The sequence below is a fragment of the Trematomus bernacchii genome, unplaced genomic scaffold, assembly GCF_902827165.1.
Source record: "Trematomus bernacchii unplaced genomic scaffold, fTreBer1.1, whole genome shotgun sequence".
In the NCBI taxonomy this organism is placed as follows: domain Eukaryota; kingdom Metazoa; phylum Chordata; class Actinopteri; order Perciformes; family Nototheniidae; genus Trematomus; species Trematomus bernacchii.
In genome coordinates this window covers 25,260,981-25,287,469 of record NW_022987720.1, presented here as the reverse complement: position 1 = coordinate 25,287,469, position 26,489 = coordinate 25,260,981, and the positions used below count along the sequence as shown (strand labels likewise).

The window sequence follows — 26,489 nt, the reverse complement described above, 5'->3', positions numbered from 1 at the left end:
TTACAGAGCGGAAGTGATACACATTTTATTTTTGAACCAATGCAGCTACAGATGTCCTCATCCGACAGGGTGCGGTCTGCTGCGTTCGTTTGTTTAGATGCCGTTAAAATACCACGGTGACTTTTTTTCCTACAAAAACCCATTACACAGAATAATAAGGTATACAGAGGAACAGTATGTTACAATAGTACAAATGATAAATTATATTATACAGTTATAATGCCAACAGGTCGAGCATGTATCCAATAAAAAAAAAAAAGCAGCAGCAGCCTGCTCCCAGTACTATGAGAAAGGGTAAATAGACAGACATGGAAAAGATTAAAGGAAGCTTTATGCATATAAAGACAGGTTGGTTAGTCCTCTTGATAAAAGCATAGTGAATACATAGTAACACGCAGAGGAGCTCGCTACACACAGGCCACATTTCCACTGCACCATAGCCATGAGTCCAAAAGTCTTCAGCTGCAGTGACTGTTAGGGAGTGTTGAATTTGTTCATTACAATAAATGTTATTTTGTTTTTCAATGCATCCATAACAACTTGTTTTTTTCACAATCGCTAAAAGGTCAGGCCGCAGTGAAATCAAGGCCAGTGAGAAAGTGACGGCTAGAATATCATTTCAAGACTTTATTAGCAAATCTAACCTTTGCAAAACACATCAAGTCTTCTTATGTTTTTTTTAATCCATCTCCAATTTTTGCATATATTTAGATTTAAAATGTCTTGCTGGTCGGCAAGTAAGTGTCACACCCATTCATTCAGGACCCCCGAGCATTAATCACCCTCAGCATTAGCATCACCAAAATCATACACACGGTTGGAGCTGCCCCTCCTTTTGCCTGAGAGAAATAAAAGGTCTGTGTTTTTAGTGGGAATACCAAGGGTCCTGCGGTGTAGCTGTCATACCACAGCAGACCAGGTGAGGGCGGCAACGCACACCAGAAGAAGAAAAGAAAATACAACCCCTTCCAGACAAGTAACAATTGGCAGTGATAACAGAACTGAAGAGGAGAGGAATGACCTAAGGAGAGGAAGGGTCTGCACATCAGGCTCAATTCATTTTTCATCAGCCCACTTTTCAACAGTAACACTTTTTGTTTTACACAAACTCCTTAACGAATAGCTCTGTAATATATAAAAAAAAAAAAATCATAACAATGGATCCATAAACAGAGAAAACAAAATGTCAGTGAAGTGTGACCCTACTGTTCAATCTACTCAAAGTACGACACCCTCAGAAAATCACAGTCGCTATGACTTTGGTAACAGTTGTGCTTCTAAGAGAAGAGAATTACATCGCCTACCCATAGGGTGAAAAGAAACTACATGACAGAAAATGATAAAGACAGAAAGAGAGAGTGAAGATGATACGATGCTTAGCTAGTACACAGCTCCGAAACTCTGAAAGGCTTGGCTATGGATTTACATCTAAACAAAAAAATAAGTAAATAACGACGAAAGAAAATGAACAACTGCTCGTTTTACATGACGTGATGCTCTGTTGTTTTGCTGAGGGATTCCGTGTGCTATCAATACACCGATCCTGGAACAACCGTGTGTGTGTGTGTGTGTGTGTGTGTGTGCGTGTGTGTGTGTGTGTGTGAGTGTGTGCAGCAGGTAATGTTCTTGCAGAGATTAGCCGCTGTAAATCCACTCCGATGTAAAACAGTTTTCATGATGCAGTGTTAAACCCATAGCTATCTTTGCAACCGTTGCATGGAAACACTCCTTGATATATATGGTTGCACACACACACACACACTGACATTCATAATCACACACACACACACACACACACACACACTTAAGGCTGCCGATGTCTATTCCCCCCCCCCTTTTTGACTTAAACTTCAGAAACTATCTTAAACTTGCTCATAAAAAGTACACTTGGAAGCTATCTCTCATGCAAACTTCACTCACACACTCTCTCACACAACCCATCCTCTTCCCTTTGACCCTAGAAACAACTAAAAAGAAAAAAAAAACTGTCTAATGCTGCCCTACTGCATCTTTTATGTTCAAATGGCAAAACACTGATGCCATCACATCATGTATCTTTCTCTAAAACACACACTTGGTGGGGGGAGGGGGGAGGGGGGGGTCAGTTAGTGACAAATACATCAACGTGTGGCTGTTAGTATCCGAGCATCAACAGTACAAACAAAAGTAACATTTCATAATCTTTTCAACCCCTAAAACAAGGGGTTCACCTCCTTTGATAAGTGTTCATTGTTAATCCCGTGACCCCGAGAGGTCAAAGTTCATATGGAGGTTTGGGGGGGGGGGGGGGGGGGGGGAGGGGGATAAAAGGTCCAAGTTGACAGGAAGTGACCAGACGAGACTTGTGACTGAGTGGTACCGCGAGCCGAGGCAGTGTGTCGGCCTCCCTTAGCTAAGGTGTAACGGTGAGCCCAACAGTCGCAGACAGAAAGAAAAAAAGAACAAATTGTGCAAAATCCCTGCTTTATAACACACATACATACACACACACACACACACACACACACACGAGAGAGTATAAACACATCTGACCATCTCGCATCCGTACTCCAGTGTGTATAAGTAAAACCCACTGGAATATACACAGTGTAAAAGTACTGAGATGTGTGCTCAAACAAACACACACACACACACACACACACTCACACACACACACACACAAACACACACACTCACACACACACACACAAACACACACACACCGGCTGACAGGGCTTATAAAAGATTAGCTCTAGTGTAGAGATAAGATCCTGGCGTTAGTATGGTCAGACTCTCCTGTCACTCCACCACAGAAGAAGAAAAAAGGAGTCCTAGGGGAAGAAGTAGAAGGAGAGGAGACGAGTGAATAAAACCAGGACCGGGGGTGTGTGTGTGGGGGGGGGGGGGGGAACTGGGTCCTGTCCCGACTCTGTAAACTGTAAACACCACTGCTACTCTGTAAGTCTGTAGACTGATGCAAACCGTTTGTGGTCGTCAACATCAGCGTGGGATCAGTAATGGACACACAGGACTAGGCAGCTTGTAGCACTGAGACAAAGAGACGGAGGGGGGGGGGGGGGGGTAAAAGGAGTGTGTTAAAGTGTGGGGGGGGGGGCCAGGCTGGGACTACGACCTGGCTAGGAGTTGGTTATAAAAGAGATAAATGAGATAAGACATCTCCTTGTTCATTTTTTTTTTAGCTTCTTAAGGAGCCAAAGTGGAAGAGAGAAAAAGAGAGGGAGGGGGTTGGTGGTCACCCCCTCACAAGAGGAATGGGTTGGTGGTCCCGGCCTGCTGCGACCCGGCCTGGGGGGGCATGCTCATCAGGGGCTGGGGCAGAGACATGGAGGCCTGCATCGCCGCGGGCAGCCCCCCGCCGCGGGCCATGGGGACCATGGTGATGGGCTGGGCGGACGCCGGGGGGACGGGCATGGGGTCCCCCATCCCGAAGCTGGAGGGCATGGGGCTGACCCGCATCTGGTTGAGGGTGGGGGGCACCGGCTGGGTCACCTGGAAGGGGTTGGCGTGGGCTGCTTGGGCGAGAGCTGGAGCAGCGACGCCTGAAGAGAGGGAGAAGAGAAAAGAACGGATGTTAAGAAACCATAGCAAATAGTTTAAAAGCATAGTTGGAAACATTGACATCCAGATTCCACTACATTTGAATGCTGTGCAGGTTTTTAACTTGTTTGAAGAGACCCTTTAATGATTTGGGGGGTTACCCTTTCCTGTAGTGTTATATAGGTTTGTGTGCATGTAAATGGTCTGCAAAGGAGTTTCCCTCCCACACACTCCCCTGCCTGAGACTCCATTGGACTCCTTGTTTAATTCAGTAACATAATGACATCACTATGTAACTTGCAGTTCTATTGGCTAGCGCCACAACATGGGATTGTTTTTAATGGCGATGAGAAAATATAATAATAAGATCAAAGCTTTATGTGAAAACCTAAAATTAAAAGTAAACTCAAATGTTTTGGATTTAATAGAACTAAATGTTGATCTTTCTGTTACTTCAAAATATTAATCAAACAATATACTATAATTATGTTAGCCTACTGCCATTTCATGAATCAGATCCTTTTTCTCTTGGAGTTTCCTGCTCCTTAAGTCAGGGCAGGGTCGATGATTCAGCATTAAACTGTGCAGATGGGTGTGTCTGCCTGTGTGTCTGCCTGTGTGTGTGTGTGTGTGTGTGTGTGTGTGTGTGTGTGTGTGTGTGTGTGTGTGTGTGTGTCCATGTCTCCTGGCTTACAGACTACACTTCCTGGATTGCACGCTCTGTCATTTAATCAGAATGAATCACCACTGTGTTCACCTGCTTAAAAAAAGCCTGCCAGTAACTTTATATAAAAAAAAAAAAAAAATTCCTCTCTTGCTTAAGGAATACGACAGTTTTGAGAACAACTCCCCCCCACCTGCTGAAGCTAAGAAGGGGTTGATGATGGGCGCCGGCTGGGCTGGTTTGGTCACCAGAGAGTCCAGGTTGACCAGGGCAGCGTTGGGACCCAGGAAGGACTCGGGGGTCTTCCTGGTTGGGTTTGTGGAGCCGGACATAGACATGGAGGAGGGGAGGGGGTCGAAGAGGTCCAGACTGCTGCTGCTCGCCAGGCTGGCCTGGGAGGGGAGAGAGGAAGCTACGCCCCCGTTGCCTGGAGGAAAAGAGAGGAAGGGTTGTATTTCATTGATGAAAAGCTGTGACTGGAATTCTCTGTGAGGGAACAAAAACACTGAGTCATCATGAAGACGGGAAGACACGATTTCTCATGTATCAATGTATAATTGTGGCTACAGTTCAACAACAAAGCTATAACTAACACATAAAACCTTGATTTTGCTTAAATATGTTTTTATATTTGTGATACTGAACTGCTAGGTACACTGATTTGGCATTAAAAAAATTCTTATTACATTTAGGGAACCAAAATATGTCGATATCCAAAATCTGAACCTAGATATCATCGTACATTTTGGATATCATAATATCGTAAATGACGTCTTTCTATGGTTTAAAGGCCGCTTTACAGGAAATGTAACTTTCCAAAAGTCACTGGTTGATCTAGCTTTCTTATTATTTTCCGTTATTTGCTTAGTCATTTAATAGACATGATTACTTTTAAACTGATCATTATGTAAATCATTTGTGAAAGCATTAAAGGTCAAAATCCTCACAATATCAGCGTATTTGGTCAAACATTCATGATATTGAATTTTCTGAATATCGCCCTGCCTTAAATATATGTATTTTTCCTTTTTTTTTTTGTTGCCTTGTACAACTCCAATCCGAGCTTTTACTTACACCAAACACAGCATCCACTTGAGCACTCACAATTACCGTGAAATAAAATAGAACTGATGCAATTAAATGATCAGAAGATGCGTTTACGATAGGCCATCGGAGGCAGACAGCAGGCTTTATGCAGCAGCAGTCAGACAGCAGCGGAGACACTCATTGATGCACATGAACACACACAAAGTCAGAGGCAACGAACACAAGAGGACATTTCAAAGAGGATACCTGTCTTCTTAAAAACTAAAATAATGTAGTAGTAGCCAAACAAAGGCTCATAATAAAAATCAAACAGGGGTGTGTGTATAAACTTAATACTGTAGATTTCAGAGCTGCTACACTGAAGTGTGTGTCCCAAGCCCCCCAGGAAGTGTGCCGGACTCTGAGGAAAATATTCGTTGTGGCCAAACGGCGGTACTACACTTCCGTATCAGTCGCTGGGCCGGGAAATACTTTTTCCCATTGACCCACATTGGGAAAGAGACGTCTGTAAAATTTGCTAATAACGTTATTCTGAGAGTTATTTTCCTCAGCATTATGAACGCACATCTAACCCACGGGACCGCGCCGCCCGGCACGGTCATGTGACGTGTTCAGTACTACATGAGTTTTACCTTTACCCATGGATGCACAATAAGAACGGATTATATGATTATATGAATACTTTCGTGACGCTTCGCTCTCTCAAAGGTTGGGCCATTTTGTCTTCATGCGCCAATGAGCAGCTCTCATAGGAATGAACGAGGCCCCGCCTCCCACGCTGTATCCAGTTCTTATCATACATCCATGGTGTGTCCTCTGTACACCGTGGGATGACTTCTTCTGGGAAAAGTTTGACCTTGAGTGTATCAGTAAAGTGTTTGTGTTGAGCTATTGCAAAACTCCAATGTCCCCCTCCAACACCAAGAGATTGACAAACCACATGAGAAAACACTCAAGACCTGTGCCAAACTGTTCAGTCCCCCCCCCCCTCACACACACCAGCTTGGGCAGAGTTGTTCATGGGTTTGATTAAAATTGCAAAATGTATTCAACAGATGTAAAAGGGGATTCTATGAACTGGATGGCACAGGTCTAACAAAGCATTTAGAGATAACACAACAACGTTTAAATCACACCGTACCAGTGATATGGGACCCAGAGGTGGAAGGTAACTTAGTACATTTACTCTAGTATTGTACTTGGGTGCACATTTGAAGTAATTTACTTCTCCGCTACAATTTAGGGGGAGATGTATTTACTTTTTACTCTACATTTTTTTCACAGCTTTTTTGTTTAGTTTTGAATATGAAAATATCTCTTGTAATGCATTAAATAAGCCAATTTCTTAAAACAGGAACCGCTTAGTTAAATAATCAATCAGCCAAATAACACATCATTAATTGGCATCTATAACATTTAGGTAATTTTCCAAAAGTAATTTGAGCAATTATTGGGGTGTTTTGATTTCTCTGCTTTTATTTTTAACACATTAACTACATATCGCTGATTATACTTACTTACTTTCACGTAATCAACATTTCCAATGCAGGACTTTCACTTGTAACTGAGTATTTGTACAGTGTTGTATTAGTACTTTTACTTGTGTAAAGGATCTAAATACTTCTTCCACCTCTGATGGGACCAGACCAGAGCAAACGGCAGGCTTCCATCATTTTGATTCAATCTCTGCAGCTTTGATAGTATTTGCCGTGGAGACATCCTCAGCTGTTTAAAGAACACAAGATTTCACTCTGCGTTTGCTCTGGTCTGGTGGTATTTACATACACAGACAAGACATGTGTGTGTGTGTGTGTGCCCCCGCAGAGACGTGGGTGTCTGCAGAGGGGCTTCGCAGAGGGGCTTCACAGAGGAAACACAACACAGACACCGTGGCATTAGAGAGACGAGGACAAGGGTGAGTACCAGTGGGGACAGAGGCAGAAGAGCGCAGGCTGTCAAACTCTGAGAAGTCCTCTTTAGACGTACCGTTGGATGCATTGTACAGGTCAAAGCTACCTAGAAGGGGACAACGCACAGACACACACACAAACGCACAGACACACACACACACACAAACCAACAGCACACACACACACAGATGGAAACACAAAACAAGTATGAATGAGTTTGGATAATTGGGAAACTAACATAGAACAATGAACACAATAAGGCAGAACAGCATGCAGGTGTACATTTGTAACGCAATTTTGTTAGTTGCATGCTAGCTATTTATATGACATGTTTTTTGGAATGGAGAGAACTCAGAGAGAAAGAAACTATTTTCCCGGTGGTCACCTGTAATGGAGTTCTTGGGTCGGGTGGCAGAGCTCCATGGGTCGGCGGCAGGAGCGGAGTTAGTCGCCCAGGGATCGCTGCTCTTCATGGGGGGGACAGAGGGAGTCGACCCCCATGGGTCCACTGGAGCTGCTGGCTTAGGTGAAGACCCTGCGGAGTGGGAGGAGAGCAGGAGGAAGAGGAGGAAGGAGGTCAAATGAGTCGTTTCATGCAGGTTCTGGTGGTAATGTATTTATATTGTACATGCGTATTTATATTCATCCTGTTTAATATTCTCTACAAGGAATAACTCCTTGAAAGTTTCAACAACAACACAAAAAGGTGACAAATAATTAGCTAAGCCATATAAACAAAATAACAGGGGGATAATTAGACGATACAAATGTGACCAAATAATGAAAACAATATGTCATAAAACATAATTAAAGATGTTTTATTAATATGGATAAGGCTGCATGAATTGGAATAAATAACTCATTGTAATTATTTTAACTAATATTCAGGGTTCTTACACCTTTTCCAAAGTCAAATTCAAGCACTTTTCAAGCATTTTCAAGGTGCATTTTCAAGCTTTTCAAGCATCTTACAGCTGTTGTAAATTACATATTTATATACACATACTTATACTCAAATGATTATTTCCCTACCTCACATTAAATCAGATGTTCTTTATGCTATAAACAACCACATGTGTGTTTCATAATAGCATTCTATATGAGGATGAACAATTAAAAATGTTAGAAAAGAAAACTAAGTTTAATATTTCAAAATGTGTGACCCATCTGTACGTAGACTGGGCATCCCATATAACCTGGCTGAGCCAATATAAAACAATCAGCCAAATCACTTTTCAATACATTATTGATTACTATTTTTGAGGTACTTTTAGGTTGGCAGTAAACACAAGTCAGAGGTACATGGTGTACTTTTCCTCCACTACATGTATTTAATACCTTTAGTTACTTTACAGATGTGGATGAATGATGTGAAATATAATCAAGTGTTAAATCAGACTTTAGTTCCACCTGGAGTAAATCCACAAGCTACTCTGCAGTATACAAAGTCATTCAAACTAGCTGCAACTTTACCAGCTTTGATAACACTTTCATGATCAATCATTATAAAACATATCATATACAATTATTAGGGATGCTCCGATCGCCAATTTTGGAGCCGATCGCCGGAATCAGTATCGGCCGATACCGATATCGCTCTCTTTTCCTCTCTCTCCTGACAGCCCGTCAGTATCTCCTGCAGCTCACTGATCCAGTAATGAGTGACCCGACAGTGAAGAATAAATATATTTATAACTAGTTTAGCTTGTTCCAGAGGTAGATAAAATAGCTAAGTGTGTTAGGTCTAACTCTTAATGTGTGTTCTGCTCTGCTCACCGGTCCGTCACAGCGGGTGGAGCTGCAGGATTTCTGCTTCACACACACGTTGCATACCGCTATTTTATTGTCATTTTCGGACACTTAAAATACTGCCAGACTAGTGAAGCCATTTTGGCGAGCTTGTTTTGCCGCGCACAGAGAAAAGTGTCATGTATTTTACATGCAACGATAGCCTAATCTAAAATGCTCTACTACAGCGTACCTTTCGTGTGGTGTGTGACTCGTCAGCGCAGACTCTCGCATCGTTATTGTTGCACACTTTGCAGGAGGCTACTCTTGGGCTTCGCTTGACCCTCGTCTTAGCCATGGCTTGTATTTGTCTTCTGCTAGCCAACGCTCGTTGAAACGGCAACCTCCTGGCATACTGTCATCCCATACGTTACAAAAACACTTGCCGGTCACGCGCATTGCGCGGGAAGGCCGGAGCGGAGCTGTTTTATGTAAAAGCGAAGCAATTAAGCGCGCTCCGACTTCTTTATTTTCTTTTAATCTAAAAAGCGAAGTAAAGCATTTACAATTTCAAGCACTTTATCCCAAATTCAAGCACCATTCCCAAAATTCAAGCACTTTTCAAACCTTGAAAACACCTCGTACAATTTCAAGCATTTTCAAGGATTTCCAGCACCCGTACGCACCCTGAATATTGCAATTGCGATATTAGAGGGAAGGACCATTTGTGGAAAACGATTCACATTAATACATCTTTTGAATTTAGTGTGTAAGCCAGTACTTATCTGCAAGACCCAAAAATACATTTTACATAGTTTACCTTTACCAAATATTGCAATTACTGCAGTTTTGATATTGTGATTTGGAGCTTCACACATAAAAAGGTGTTCTTAGCTACTGTCTATTTAACTGCATGAGCAGACGTCTAAGTATTTTTAAAAGGATCAGTCAGGGAATAGGGAAGAATACATTAACATATCCAGCTCCCCCCCTGTCTCCCTCCTCCCTACTTTCCTTCACTAAATCTTCCTCTAACACCCCCCCCCCCCCTCTCCTCTCCTCTCTATGCAGTATAGCTGCTGAGCCAGTGGAGCAGCATTCCTATTTCACAAAGACTCCCAGTGCTTTGAGCTGCAGGTGGAGAGCAGAGACGACACACACAGAAACACACACACACACACACACACACACACACTACACACCCAAACTAATCAACAAGGACAGTCAGTGTGTTAGACATAATCTGATGTGACTGTTTCTAAAGAAGAGTGTGTGTACCATAAGTCTTCCAGGGGTCTTCTGGTGCGGCGGCAGCGGCGGCCCTGGCTCCGGCTGTGGCCCCTGCGCCCCAGGGGTCAGCGGTGGCACCGGGCTCAGGGACGACCATCAGATCCATCAAAGACGATTGTGGCTGGAAAGAGACGGAGAAAGTGAGCAGGAAACAAAACAAGTATGCAGACAAAAGAGGAGAAAACGGGACCATTTGAGATGAAAAGGGATAAGATAGGGAAGAAACACATTCCAGCTGAAGACCATCTGTTGGTCGTATCGTTATGTGCCGAGATAAAACATGAGCCGCAGTTGCTACTCAGGCAGAATAATGATGAGTAAACTGGGGAGTGTGCTGCCAGTTTTCACTACGGCTCAGGAAGCAGCAGAAAAAGACCTTTAATGAGCAGCGTCATGAGAACGGAACAACAGTCACTTTAGTTTCCATGTTTGTGTTTATTTTACCTCTTTCTTCCTTTTGGCCAGTTTGCCTGAATCAGGCCCTCCTTTCTTACTCTCCTCCAAGGCCATCTGTAGTCTCAGGTCGTCCCCTCTGCGTATGCGATCCTCCTGAGCACAGTTAGTATAATCAGCACATGAGCAACAACACAGGCTGGTCTCAATACGTTTGACCTATTTATCCAAATGCCAGTGTATGATAAAGGAGAAATGCCATTTAGCTGGTGCTATTATATATGCTTCTGAAGATTACAGTTCATTGACCAAGAAAAACCTAGTATATTGAAAAAAAGATTAATTGAGAATGTACAGGGGTTAATAAAGGTTTTAGATATGTGTTTTTGCAGAACAATGAAGATCATTTTTATTGCACGTATTTTAACTTCTTACGTTTATTTAAAATTGTTTTAATCTATTTTTTCTATTCATCTTTAATTAAATGTCATTCTAAAATAGAGAAACTGTCACAAAACCCATCTTCCCTTGCAAAAGAAAAACATTTATAATTCTGATATGTAAGCATGAAGTTCTTTTAATGTATGTGTGTGTGTGTGTGTGTGTGTGTGTGTGTGTGTGTGTGTGTGTGTGTGTGTCAGGGTTCATACACCTTTTCACCAATGATTTTCAATGACTTCTCCATGACCTTTACCTAATTTTTCATGACCAAACAAATTACTCTTTCTCAGCAGTACCACTGAAAATGGTTTATTTTAACATGGAACAGGAAAATAAGCTCTGCATATGAAACATGTTGTGCCGATCTAAAACAAATCAAATAGTAGGCTTACTAGCTTCTACACGCTAAAGCAACTCAAATCTCTCAGCAGCAAAATACCTCGACAGTTAAATGCCATTTTACGTTTTATTACTATACGATACAGTATTTATTATCATTATAGTATTACTATTTCGGCGATTAGATAAAATATAAATTATATTTGATGCAACTTTAGTTACATTTCCAAAACTTTGGGAAAAATATTGTTTTCCATAACTTTTCCAGGGCCTGAAATTTTCATTTTGAATTTCCATGACTTTTCCAGGTTTTTAATGACCGTAAGAACCCTGGTATGTGTGCGTGTGCGTACCTGCTCGGCAGCCTCTCTGCTCATGGCCAGAGCCAGTTGCAGCTGCAGCTCCTCCTCTCCGCTGGTCTGAGGTCTGGCCTGCTCCAGCTCTGAACCCGCGTTGGGAGATGTGGCTAAAACACACATTGAGAAGACATGTTAGCATCACTGCTACACTGACCCCATCACATAGACCTGTACATACTATAATTGGCTTCGCTAACAATGAAAGTCATGTGGTGGTTAATACTCAAAAACGTCCCCCCAAAAAGACAGTTCGTAATAATTACAATAATGCAGCGTGTTGTTTCTTCGCGGCAAAGTTGTATTTAAAGGACATGGTGGCTGGATGCAGGACTATAAGAAAGTACAGTGGTGGGAATCAGTGGACCCTTAAGGGATGAGAGGGCCACTTCCCAGCTTGATGGGAGTAGATCAGTTGACCACACACACCACACACACACACCTCACACACACAACACCACACATCAACACACCACTACACACACACACACACACACACACACACACACACACACACACACACACACACACACACACACACACACACACACACACACACACACACAACACCACCCACACACACACACACACACACACACACACACCCACACACAACACACACACACACACACCACACACACACACACACCACACACACACACACACACACACACACACACACACACACACACACACACACACACACACACACACACACACACACACACACACACACACACACACACACACACTTTTTTTTTATTATAAATGGACCATGTGTCTTCTCATTTGGAAAGAGTTGCTTTGCTGTTTCCGTGGGAACCATGATGTGGGAGGTGATGACAAGAGATGAAACCGTATGGAAATGATATATTACTATCCAGAATGATCACGTTTACCATGTCATGAATATTGAATTTTCAAGACAGACAAACAATATGATGTACTTCTACTTCATCAGTTCTGAAAATGACAGTTTCTTTCAGTTCTGTCTGTGGGTGTTCACTAAACCTATGTTTTCTTGGCCATAATTAAATATTTTGTGTGCAACTTTTCATATACAAAGCCATTTTATCCACTACTTAGCATATGCATTGGAAAGAAATGCCGTGTGCAGATTAGTCCATGGCAATTTTTGGCCAGACGATTCCTCTCAGTCTCAAGAGTGCTTTAAGTTCTCCAACTTAGATTATAAACTTCCAACTAATCTCTTTCTCTCTGCTCTGAAAACAGAGACCAGTCATGACATGCCTGCTGCTGCTTATGTGGACACTCCCAAACATACTCACTCAATACTCATCACACCATGATGATCTTTTGTATATTGTTACATCCGTTTCAGATTCTGAAAGCAAACGGTTGGAAAAAAAGATGTATAGAAAGAAGCTTTAGTGTAGAGACAAAACAACAACACTGACACAGATATGACTTAGGGAAACGATGATGGTGAGTTTCACTACAACCAACTTAAAAACCTCTTTGGCAAACATCCTCCGGTCCTATCAGGAGTCTGCAGGAAGTAAACGTCACATCAGAAGTTTTCTATTCATAAAACCGTGTAGATTTGCCATAACAAGTGTTTCCATGATGAGTAAATGGTACAAATCATTTCTTCTTAAAAAGGACGTTCCTTGAACAGTTAAAAGGCTTTCCATTCTTTGAAAGCTGTTTCAAACTTAAAACCTAATTATTCGGAGGTATGCCCTGAAAGAAAAGTGGAGCCACAGCTGCCAAATAAAAAAAATCCTTAATTCCATAGCTTCAGTTTAGAAGCAACAACAGTTCCTGTTTACTAACACAGCTTTGTGTCACGTTTAGATGTGAAGACGTAAAGACTCCAGAAGTCATTTTACTCCAACATGGATGATCCTCCATGATGGCAGAGATGGAACGGTTTCTGGGTCGCATGAGGATAGAGGACACAGGGACAAACTAGCTTAATAAAAAACCACTTCTTGTCTCCTCTCCTGACTCCTGGGCTCACTAACTAGCTCCTTTCATGCTCTATTGTTCCGTAGTCCCATGTCCCCCAAGCTCTATCTCCAGGCTGTGTATCTCTTGGGAAATTGATCAGAAGAACGAAGGGTAAAGGTGTGTTTTGTTAGCTGGTGGGACTCGAGCCATTGCCTCAACTTCAGCTACATGTCTGCCTTAAATAGACAGGGACCACAGTGGCACTAAAGCCTACATAGGAATGTGTACAATGCCATTTAGCAGCAACAAGTGCATTTATTCCCTGATGTTCAGACATTTGCCAATATCTTCCATGTACATGTTTGATCGATGCGTTACATTCTTCTATCAATAGGATCGCTTTTAGTCTCTCCAAAAACAACTGCAAGGCAAAAGAAGACTTAAACAACAGTTTTCAACCACTAATGCAAAGAAAGACTGAACTGCCAACACAATAAAGGACAGGAGCGAGTCAGGAAGACAAATAAACAAAACTCAAGTCCAACTAAAACACAACAGTTTGCCCACCACTGTGGGAATGGACCATATAAGGATAATCACAATTTCTTTGCATTCCTCACGGAAACAGCTGAGCCTGCGAGCAGAAACAGGCATTTTGAAAAAGCTACTCTTCTGGGTCTACCGTTTCCTACTCCTGTGTGTGTTAGCTGTTAGTTCCAGTAATTACTTATCTATCATTTCAATTTTCTGCGTGTTATGTTTTATCTCTGGGCTAATAAGCACAACACTGACATTGAACCAAAGCGTAATCCTCTAAACCCTTCAGACAAAGCCACGTTTTTAAGTGCAGCATGAGTATTGGGGAAAGTGAAATGGGCGGATGACCCCCAGTGTATAGGATCTTTATCCTCAGGGTGTCTACCACTAACTACCACAACATCTGCGACACCCAGCCTCTTGTCTCCTTAGATATAGAATGAGGTGGCTGCTTGGAAACTGGTTATTGGGGCGGCTTCTTAAATGTAGATTTTTAGGAAGGAAGAGTGTTGCATGTAAAGGAAGGGGATCACCAGTCAGAAGAATGAGGAACAACTAAAGAGGAATGAATGACACATTTTTATTTTTTAAATAAAACTCCTTTGTGTAAAGTTTGGTGTTCCACAGAGCACATACTTGGAGCCCTTGAGCTTTTGCTCAGATAAGACAACACATAGAAACAGCACTTCATCAAGCGTGTTCACTTGGATTAGGTGAACTGCTTGAACTTGAATGAACTCATAATGGGATTTAAAAGCAATTAACCATGTTAGCTTGTGTACTGAGGTGAAAGGGAGTCATTGAACTATAAACAAAAAAACAGAAGCGAAACCTGCCTTTATCTTTGGCTCATTAACCTCAGGGAAACTACAGTCTAAATAAATATGTGCTTAGTCGTTGGAACAAAAGCACACATTAGCACTAACGCGGTGTAATCATATCATTGTAAATCAGAACTATTACATTTATTGGAGCAAGCCAGTTCCAACTTTTTTAGATTCTTTGGGGTCAGGGGGGTTATGCTAGGTAAACACCAACAGTCCCACTTGCATGGCCGTTCACTCACACACTGTCTGGACAACAATACCTAAAACATTTCGGCTGGAATGCCAAAAATCCCCCCTGAAAACACCCACAGCGACAGGCCAGCCTCACCCCTATTGGCCCGGCTCTCCTTCAGTTTTCTCAACTAATGACTCAGCTGCCTGAGCTTCCGTCTCCGAGCCCCACACTCAAACATAACGCACATGCAGGAATATGGGCCAGAGTAAAAGATGAACACACACTCAATGCAACACGTAGAATCCAAGAACACACACACACACACCGCCATCCTGCTGTGCACAAAGGACTAGGGGTCAGAGGATGAAAAGGAAAAGGGGCCAAGGTTCACTCTTTCATTTCATCTTCTCCATTCTTCCCCTCTGTCCCGCTCTAAGTTACCCCACTTCCTGCCTGGGATTTCTGTTTCTTTTCAACTCTACGCCTCTCTCCCTCCATCTTCCTTTCAAACCATTTGAAAACGGCTTCTATTATCTGTTAGAATGAGCTATTGGAAACAAGAAATATAGTAGAAATTCAAGTAAAGAAACCCTTCCAGAGTGGGAGGGAGGAATTATGTGATATGGAATATTAAAGATATCAGACGAGTGGATATATCATGCAATGGAGCAGGAGAGTGCATATGTAGAAAATAAACCACGTTAGGGCTGCAAAAGATATATCGTGTCGTGACGATAATCGCGTTATGCGCATGCGCGATATTGACATCGCAGGACGTGCTATTTAAAAATAAAAAAAATTGTAAAAAAATGTTTACATTTTTTTTTTTGGACGTGCGATATTAAGTAGGCAAATGAACTCAAACACGTCATGTTACAATTATTTTGCTGGTTGCTACAAAAGGAAAACTTGCGCGTGAGTGACATGCAGGCTCTGCATGCACAGCAAACCACCAATCACAACTATTCTTGATCAGATCACAGCAGGATAACCGAGCTAGCTCAGCTTGTTGCTCTGATAACTTAAGATCCAGACGTCCGTGACTAAAATCCATGATCCGGTTAAATATTGTTAAAAGAATACCAATTGTATAGCATTAAAGTTCAAGAAAGGATGGTTTGCGGACAAAAAAAACTGTCTTTTCTTCAATTCCTGTATTTTTTCATATCGCAATATATGTGCAAACGGGAAGAAAATATCGCAATGTCCGTTTTTTCAATGTCTCTGGAGGAGTGAGAGTATCAGTGAAAAGAGGAGCAGATTCCTCTGTCGTGTGGATGATAGAGACTGGAGGGTGTGTGTGTTTGTGTGTATGTGTGTATGTGTGTGTGTGTGTGTATGTGTGTGTGTGTGTGTGTGTGTGTGTGTGTGAGAGAGTGTGAATGCTGAGGAATGCAGCCCTACTGCGGAACTGTGAGCCAGAGACAGAACAGGGGGAGGGGCAGGTTTCAGGATGTAGGCCAAAGTTTCACCAACTGGGACGCACAATACAGTATAATGGAATATTTGGTATCATATGTGCTTCTTACACAGATGAAACGAGCCATGTGTGTGTGTGTGTGCAGCCTCTGTGGCGACTATAACGCAATACTCACAGCCATGGTAGGAGGCAGGTGAGCCCTCCGACCTGCCGTACTCTTCGCTGTAGGAGGTGGAGAGGTTAGGCTGAGACGAGCCTCGACCAAAACCCATCTGACTGCTCCCTGTGGACACCTGGGCCATGCGCTCTTTGGTCTTCAAAGCCTGAGACCTAGTAGGACAACAAATAAAACACAGTATCAGCTACTGAACAACAATCTTGTCTTAACTAAGATTCTTATAATCCTTAGTGTGACGTCCAAAAAGACAACGTAAGCGTAAGGTATTAAAAGAAAAGGGGAAATAGTCTTTAGAAGTGGAAATTTGCACGAGTGAGACGAAAACAGCCATGAGAATCAGGGTTTTAAATAGTTCCCAATTCAAAAATGCCAAGCCAAAATCAGTAATTAGAATTAAACATGCTGCCAAACAAATGGTGAACCACCCCCCCCTGGGCCAACTGATATGATTTTGGAATGCCCTGATTTTTTGGGGGGAATCAGGGAGGAAGAGGAATTTGGTTGGCTTTGGTAGTTTTCAGCACCAGAGCAGATATAAGAGAGAATAAATTATGTTGCTTGATAAAAAAAAAAAAAGACACATTTTAGCCAATGGCTCCTCAGTAAATATTTTTTAAGAGGCCATTTTAATTGGATGAGCACATGTGTAATTCAGAGTTGGAGAGGATTGCTGTCACATCCGCAAACCCACAGAATCGGGAATACTTTTGTAAAAAAAGTTGGGCACAGGCTTTTCCAATAGGACAGAATAACGTGGCATGATTACAGGCTTATCACAAAAGTCAACCCCTAATATTTCTGAGTTTTTGATTAAAAAAAGTGTCTTACCTCTCTCCTTTGAGGCGCTCCTCATCTTTGAGTAGGACCACCAGCTGCTTGCTCTTCTCCCTGACGTTGATGCCCTGGTCCTTGCCGTCTCTGTCGATAAACTGGAAGTCCTTTAGGGTCTGGATGGCGAAGATGTTCTCTTTGCACTGCAGCGCCACTCGCTCTGAGCCCGTCTTGATCAGATAGTCGAGCAGGGTGAGCGCCTTGTAGACGTGGCGCCAGTTCTTGCCGTGGTCGTTGAGCCGCTTCCAGATCATGCTCATGATCTCGCTGAAGGCAACCACGTTGTAGGTGAGGTCGGCGATCTCGGACATGAGCGAGGACGACGGGCCCCAGGGGTCGTTGGAGGTGGACTCTCGGACTTTCTTCTCCGCGTCCGAGTAGTTGTTCACCATGTTCTTCATCTGCCGGCGAATGGTGGAGCTCGGCATGGTCACGGTGGCGATGGGACAAATGGGAAGAAATAAAAATGTACACTCTCACACAGGAGAGAATCTATGACCCCAAAAATATTTAGGTAGAGAACACAGAGGGTGTATACGTGTTTGTGTGTGCTTCAGGTGAAGCTCAAGTTATGTCCGTGCGCCTGTGTCCTTTCTCAAGGCACGGCGGTGGCGTGTGCACGAAAAGCTTCTTGTGTACAGCGCTGTGTGTGTTGTGTATGTTTGTTTATGAGGCTTCGCCAGGCCAGTGCAGTGTTCCTGAGTCCTCCAGAGCAGCGTCTGTTAAAACCATCTCCACACACACAGTGCTGGCTGCACATGTGACCACGCCATCACCTGGAACAAACAGACAAATACCAGGTTAGTGGAAGGAAAAATACATTTGAGAAGGATAAGAGAGTTAAGAACAGAGCAAACTAAAGAGCAAACACTACAAAACTTCCTTATTATTATAAGTTGCACATTAACTGCCGACATTGTGTCTCCACAATTAAAACTTGATGTTGTATGCCAATAATATTATTAATCCAAATCCCTTAAATATTTGATTCAACCTACCTTTCTTAAGGAAATATAGGAGAAACAAATGTCTTAACAAGTGTTTTGATCAAAACTACGAAAATCTGGTACAGTCAGAGCCAGGGCTAATCAGTGACTTTCTTAAAGATTATGAACAAAGAAATCGAAAATATCATTTGTATTTATACGAGCAGCTGTAGGGCCTTCCTTTTTGAAACTAGACCAAACAATGTCTCATGCTTTCACACTTTGATAAGCAATTTCCATGCCTCCTTCTTATTAACTGGGGCCAGGTGGTTTTTCCACTGTTGTAATCTCACTTGAGTTTACAGTAACCTGACTGAATTTCAAATTACAAGGCAGGGTGTTGAACATGAATAACATAAGAGCAGTCAGGTGTGTGTGGTGGTTAAGTTGCGTATTGGGTGGGCTTGGAGGGCAAGAAATAGGAGCAGAGATCGCAGGACACTCAAAGAAAACGCAAGATTGGTGGGAATAAAATAGAAGATCAATGCGACGGAAAGAAAACGAAATCATAAAATAAATGTTTAAAAAGCATAAATAATAAAAAGAAAATACAACAATTGTCTCAAAAGATAATCAATTCATGTGGTGTGATTCTTTTCTTACGATACTGCGAAGAATAACCTCAATAACAACATGGTTTGTTGTTGCCAGCTTTGTGGAAAATGTACCACTAAGTAGCACAAAGTAATAGTAAATTTTAGCAGAGCTGGAATCAATGATTTCCTTATTTATAATTCTCAAGCAATTCAGTATTTAACGAGCCTTTATCAAGGCTCTTCCCCATAACGACAGTATTAACAGTCATTACGAGAGACGCCAGAACACTGAGTGAGTAAAAATGTGTTTCCACCCTTTGGTGGGTGTCAGGAGAGATTAATCAATTGCAGTCAGATGAAGAATACACAAGTGACTCGTCAGTCCTGTTTCTATCAGATCAGCGGCACAGATACGAATCACTTCCTGACACTCACCAGTATGGAGAAATTGTAGCGATTCACAGCTGTGTGACCACCTACAGAATTTATTTCCATATGCAAACTCTCTCAAGCATGAAAAAGTCACTTTACTGTGAAGCGCTAAGTTATGAAACACACATTTACCGTTCATGCACCTTCTGTTTACCAAGAGGTGTGGCTTATGTTAACATGGTATGGTACGCTTGGACAGAAAAGTTCATTCCAATGAGCAAGCATCTGTTTGGCGTGGTCATTCAGCCAGATTAGTATGTTGATGATGTTTATGAAAACAAGATCATTGAGATAAAACGATTATGGTGCATTCTGTTTCACAATGATGCTCTCGTGTTGTTTAGTTACAAATCCAGCACAACTTTGTCCTCTACTCAGTGCGGGCTGGCCCTCGCTGGGTGCATTTCCTCTGCAGCGGTGCAGCCCATCCAGCACTAGGTTGGCTCAGGAAGGCTGCAAATGAAGGTTGGGTGGCAGGCCCAGTTGTGAGCATTGCGCCTAAACGTACTGGCCGCCTTTTTCCGGTTCCTACTTTAATCCGAAGTGCACTGTCCTCAGTGCTTTAGGTGTATGGGGTGTTGTCAGAAGCCGGTCTAGCCGTCTTAAAACCCCGAACTCCGTCTCGTTCACCATGTGGGAGTGACTTTTTATATGCAGCTTAATCACGATTCATATCTACAACAACTAATTTGTTTATGATTAAATTGTTAACTCCACAAAGTTGTTTACAAAAGCTCTTCATATATCTAGCGTCTTAACTTGGCTCTCAAAGTGCACCAGGTGATGCATTGTGTAAATAATTGTTAACTAAATATTGAGGATAATAAATGAATGTAACACTGATTAGGATGTTTTGCCTAGCGTATTCTACACCCACTAGTGCCATAAAACATATTGTCGTAGTTAGACACATTTACATCATCTGCACCCTCACCAAATCCTTTTTTAAATGAATCCTTTTTTCTGAATAAGGATCTGTTTGTGCCCACTGTTGCTCAGACTACCATCTAGACCCGAGATGACTTATCCTATTCAGTAATCTGATCCCTGCGCCAAGCGTGTACCGACCTGCCCCACAACCTCCTGCTTTCATTACCAAGGGACGAGTTCTAGAAGTGATTAGCAGTCTATGCAGACTGTGGTGAATGCAACACAATTTTTCAATTTCAAAAAGTAGCAAATGGCTATGAAGAGATTTACACACTTGTATGCATTTGTTTCAGGGAACTTCCTGCCTAGCAATTCCATGGAAAGACAGCTGGGGTGGACGAGGGTGAGGAAACGAAGAGGAGCGTGAGACTGTGTTGGGGGGGGGGGGTAAGAAAACAACTTGGCACATCCCCTAAATGTTAGTGAAATCTGATTCCTGTGGAGCGTGCCCCCCAAACTTTCCCTCGTCACCCTTCTCCCCCCACTCCTCACCCTGCATCCGCATGAATACTGCTCAGACCTAATGACACATCTGCTGCTATAATCACCTATTCACCCATAGCAGACAGGAGGAAGAGAGGAGAGTCTGTCTGGTCCATCCAAGCCCCCCCACACACCCCGGAAACCCCCCCCCCACAAGGCACTGTTGGCCCGCCTTCCTCCAGCCCTTCTGTGCTTAGATCCCCCAAGGCCCAGAAGAGACAGCACACAAGACGTGTGTGTGTGTTTAGAAATATAAATATATCCTTTCAGGCTTCATTATGTCTCACTCTCCATCAATATTATTGAAGATATTTTACTTTCTTTTCTTTTATATTCAACATTGTTATCTCTACATACTAAACCTATATTTTCTTTTAATTCATGTTGACTTTAACACATTTTGCTGTCTTTTCTAGCATCAAGTTCATGTAGAAATGCTCTAATGAAGGCATGAAAAGGACAGTAGCATCAGCAGGAAACTGAACTGCAAATACCAAATAAGATGGGCTCAGTTTAGAGTTGACGCCAGAGTTTTTAAAAGGAGATAAACTACTTAGTTATTGTACGTCATTGCAAAAAACATTAGAAAAGAGACATTTGTTCCACACAGAACACAGTCGCGTGCCGTGCACTATTACACAGAGTCATACAATTAAAATTCATAAAAACTGCTGAATCCTGTTTGAACCAAATAAGATACAACTGATTGCACTATTATCAGATATTTTATCACAAAAAAATAACTACAATATAATTTGGTACCGTCATGTTTACATAAAAAAAAAAAAAGAGGACATTTTGAAGTACCAGCATGGGCTATCATTACAATATATGGGGGGACATTTTGCCTGAGTCAACTAGCAAAGTCATTTCTATCAAGTAAGTGAATAAAACAGACTAAACACAATTATTTCAAGTTTATAGCAAATGCATGCAACAGGCATGTCCTTCTATTGTTGTGATGTGCTCATCAACAGGTTAAATTCCTTGCTGAACTGTAAATCAATGTATTGACCAGAGGTACTTACATTAGGACCTGATCTGCAGGATTGTTATAATCACAGCATTTTTGATGAATCACATCAACGACTTAAAGTTTGATCCATTTCCAATAATTGTTGATGCTACAAGTACGTCAGCCAAAACAAATGCCAAATCGCACTTGATTTAAAACTGAAATTTCTAACTGTGTTAGTGAATAACCTCGTGTTTCCCCTATATACAGATAGTGGCGGCGCAGTGCCGCTGCTGAAATATGCGCACCGCTGCCAGGGGGCGCCAGCCAGGTACCCAAAAAATAAATAAATGTTGGTTTAACTTTTTATTAAAAATAATAATAATTGGCGACCCTTTTTCATTTTTGATTGTTTGTTATGTGGATTTGTAGTATTTGTGTTACTGTATATTCAATAAAGGTGTATTTTTGCTAAATCTTGAGACATTGCCACTGTATGTATGTACTAGGGCGCCAGATCTGGGGGGCGCTGCGCTTGTAGCTCTGGGAGGGGAAAAAACATTTTTGACCGTTGGCGCTCATCCTAATTTTCGGCCTTGATGTAACAACATTCATAATTAAGTAAATGTAACACCCTTTTCACCCCGGATACACTTTTCATTTGCCCTGTACGATGGGCGCTGTAAGTGATGAAAGTGGGGGATGTTGGCTTATCAGGCGCCCGCAGCTCACAGCCAAAGTGCGAGCGTGGGAGCGAGCAAGGGAGAGAGAGAGAGAGCGAACCGGTACCGGCGCTGTTGTTATTAGAATCTGGTGCTAGCTGCGCTAACGGATATAAGAAGTAGATGTTTCTACAACCAGGGTGGAGGAGAGCTCTCCTGTCAGACTGAGAGGCTCAGTGAGGTAAAGGACTCTCTGAGTGTTTAGATAGTTCATTTTAGTCTAAGTTATCTCAGTGGGTCTCAAACGTTTTGACCACAAATTATGTAAACACATATTTCCAAGGCACTCATTTATAATTATTAGGATAAATAACAACAAATCATTCCAATGTATACTATAGGACAGTAAACCAAACATATCGTTTAAAGTTGGAGATACAAAAATATGCATAAATAAATGTTAACTAGGTAAAATAAGATATGAATGAACAACAAAAATAAAATAAGTTACATTTATTTGTTATTGGCTATGGTAGGTTATTGGTTATGTTCATATACTTATTTGATTATTAAAATGCAAACCGATCTTTTTCATATGGGTGTTTTAGAGTTGTACCCCCTAAATCAGGTCTCCAGTAATTGTGTGCTCAAAGTGCACCAGATTGAAGCATTTTACTTTAAAATGTTCAAAAAAATCTTCCCGGGCGGGCATACCCCCGGACCCCCCTAGAGGATGTGACGTCCACCCCCCAATTCAAACATGTTCATACAATACTGAATACATTTGAAGCCATTTTGACGTATATTACCTATGTCAATAAGTTTCTGTTTTTGTAGTGTATTTGTCTTTTGTAGAGATTTTTCATTTATTCTTTATATATAAAATCTCGCCTAGGGCAGCAAATTGTCTAGAACCGGCCCTGGTACTAGGCCTCAATAGCCTTTCTTGTGCTGGCAGACACAGAGAAACAAATTGGCGGGGCGCACTTCGCACGTGCACACACTAAAAAATTCCGCTCGCTCCGCGCTCACATTATGCTAAGCCCACGTGGCTTAGCACCGCTGCTATGACTCCATCCTAGGGGAAACACTGGACCTACATATGAATTACAGAGCACACGAACAGTATGATGTGATGCGACAGTGTAAAAAAAAAATGCAAATACCGAACCGCATTGGTGCGAACGCAAATATATGCCAGACTAGAGGCCATAATAGAAACATTTTATGAGACTGAGGACAAGAACAATGTGTGAGACAATGCCACAACCTACGTAAAGTGGTGCAGGATTGAGTTCTAAACTCGAAAATGGGTTAGCATTTTAGTAATCCTTGTCTAAAAGTCAATGGTTTTTCAAATTTTTTTTTGTTGGATGCCTAAAATAAGGTCTGTGTTTAACTCAAGCTTACAATGATTTTTTATTTAGTTCTACAACATTAAATACATCAGTAAATACCCCACTCGTGAATGTCTGAAGCTTGTATGTGTCTTAAAAACAGCAGTTGCTTACAAGAGACTAAATATGACTACTAAACATCATCACACAGAATACTAGTCCCCCTTTTGCTTAGCGGTTGTGACGTTCAGTCAGGCAACCATGTAGTTTGTAGCATTACGTTAGCAATAAAACATGAAAGTGGCATAAACGTCTGTTTGCACCTGATCTTATTTTGTTGCTATATTCCAAAAGAAAAATCCCAATATCTTTTGTTGAAGGAGCCCCTGCGATACTTAATTCCGGGCTGGCCATTAAAATACGTCATCACTGCACCACTCTAAATGACAATAAAAGTCCACCACTGTCTGATGCAAGAGCACAAGCTAGATCTGTCGTGTGTGTGTGTGTGTGTGTGTGTGTGTGTGTGTGTGTGTGTGTGTGTGTGTGTGTGTGTGTGTGTGTGTGTGTGTGTGTGTGTGTGTGTGTGTGTGTGTGTGTGTGTGTGTGTGTGTAAAACCTAGGTAAACTGTGATTAGCATTAAGGGTTGAAAAGCTGTAGACCGAGAACAGGTCTACCGTGCCAGGCCCAAACAACAAGAGTAAAGCTGATCTGGAGATAGAATGATTTCACAACCGGGTACCTGTATGTGTGTATCAATATCTTTGAGTGCATTAAGAAAAAGAGTGTGCTCCAGCTTGACATAAAGTTATCCAGCCATCCATTTACTTCCTTTAAACTGAATTTGAGTGCAACAACAAGCACCATATAACAGTGATTAATCCACTAACACTCAACTACTCAAAGCAATGCTCAATGCTGTCAAGTCAAATAAAAAGTATATCAAGTCTAACCCGCACAAATCAACACGTGTTCAAAGACACCTATAGTGGCTGTCCTTAAGTTATGAGGAGCATTAAGGCAGAAGCAGTGAGGAGGAAGGAGAAGCCACCTTCTGATCAGCTTGTCACCCCGCCTTTTGTCCTGCTTGGCCGGCTGGGAGACAAAGCTAAATCAGGGAAGGGAGGAGGACGGTGATGATGCATCTGTCACCCAATGTGACTGACTGATCGTCCTGACGATAGACAAAGCCCTGCCCCTCTCTCAGGCCACGTTTAAATGGGTTCAGTGCAGCTCTGAATACAAAGCTTACACCCAAACCACAGGCTGTATGACCCAGACACAGGCATCTTCGACCATACCCCATAAAACAAACAAACCCTACAACTGTTCAGTGTCTTACAGCATAGTTGATGGCTTGAATGCCATTACGGATGGTCGATTGGAAACGGAGCAAGTAAACAGACAGCGCCCACATCGTAAAATAATTTCTCATAAAATATCAGTAAAAGGACGTCAAGTTTTGCCCTGATGACTCACAATAGTATGACCTAACATAGTCGTTATCTATATTAAAGCATGGTGCCGTTGTAAAGGAAATACAAGTAATCAAACCGTTTCTTTACAAAAGGAAACAAATCACGGCGTTTAAATGAACTGATGTGATTAGTAGCATATAAGCTAAAGAAGAGTTGGCTAACAATAGTAAGCCTCAATAATTTCCCCCTTCAAGCAATAGACCGGGTTGGATAGCGAAATAATGTTAAACGAAGAAGAAATCCAAGTGTGTAAAATGCTATTTTAATTCATTAGTTTGAATAAATAGTCACCTCGTCGCTAACGGTTACCGCTAACGTTAGCAAGTTGAGTGCAAACTTGCAGCAAGTAACGTTAGTTGTCAGTAGCTAGCCAAATAAGCTAGCGGGCAACTTGCTTACAGTGTTTTACTTAGTTGAGTCTGGTGATTTGAAAAGCACAACAAAACTACACTTTGATTTAATATGTAGTTGGTCTTGTCACCAATTTGATTGTGTGCCCGTAGATATAACGGCTGACTAACATTCATTTATCATAAAAGATCAAAACTTGTCTTTGTAAAAAAGTTGGATCAAAGCTAGCAAAGCTTATGTTAGGTTAGCCAGCGGCGTATCTCCTCACCCCTGTAGTTTGGCTTAAACATTCAACTGTTGATCACTCAGCATCTAGTGTTATACACAGCTTGTATTTGTTGGGATTTACAGGCAATCCCACACCAAGATACAGAACTATTCCGTTCAGCTAGACAGCCACTAGGATGCTAAGCTAGTTAGCAATCCTTCAAGCTAGCAGCCAAGACGGGTGCTCGGTGGAGACATCACCAGAGCAAACTGGATTACAGGACACCCTGGAAAAAACAAAACAACTCGACTGTCTTGAAAGCCGACGTTAACTTACCATATATTTTGGGCTACGTCGGGTTCAACTTTTAGTCCAGGAAAATACACCCATAAACGAGTTTCTCCAAACCCAAGGGAAAAAATCAAGATAGAGTACTTATTCCGGCGTTCGGAGAGCTTGTTGCGCCTCCGCCTAGCTATGTGTTGCTAATGCTAAGCCAGCTAAAGCCAGGCTACACGTATCTCCTCCTCCAGAACATGGCGG

The 26,489-nt window shown here is 42.1% G+C and overlaps 1 protein-coding gene across 3 annotated transcripts; it reads right to left on the bottom strand.

The window, feature by feature from the left end:
- On the bottom strand, positions 1-26,489 carry epn2 (epsin 2). Of its 3 annotated transcripts, none has more exons than XM_034142833.1 (10): positions 26,283-26,489; positions 17,585-18,363; positions 16,754-16,908; positions 11,703-11,815; positions 10,621-10,725; positions 10,165-10,297; positions 7,544-7,693; positions 7,172-7,264; positions 4,395-4,628; positions 1-3,539 (listed from the first exon to the last, which is right to left on the bottom strand). In XM_034142833.1, the coding sequence occupies exons 2-10, from the start codon at positions 18,013-18,015 to the stop codon at positions 3,241-3,243; spliced, it is 1,713 nt and encodes a 570-aa protein (XP_033998724.1). In that variant the 5' UTR covers positions 18,016-18,363; positions 26,283-26,489; the 3' UTR covers positions 1-3,240. The 3 variants fall into 3 exon arrangements, with proteins under 3 accessions (XP_033998724.1, XP_033998725.1, XP_033998726.1); XM_034142834.1 differs by having other exon boundaries at positions 7,235-7,264; XM_034142835.1 differs by lacking the exon at positions 7,172-7,264.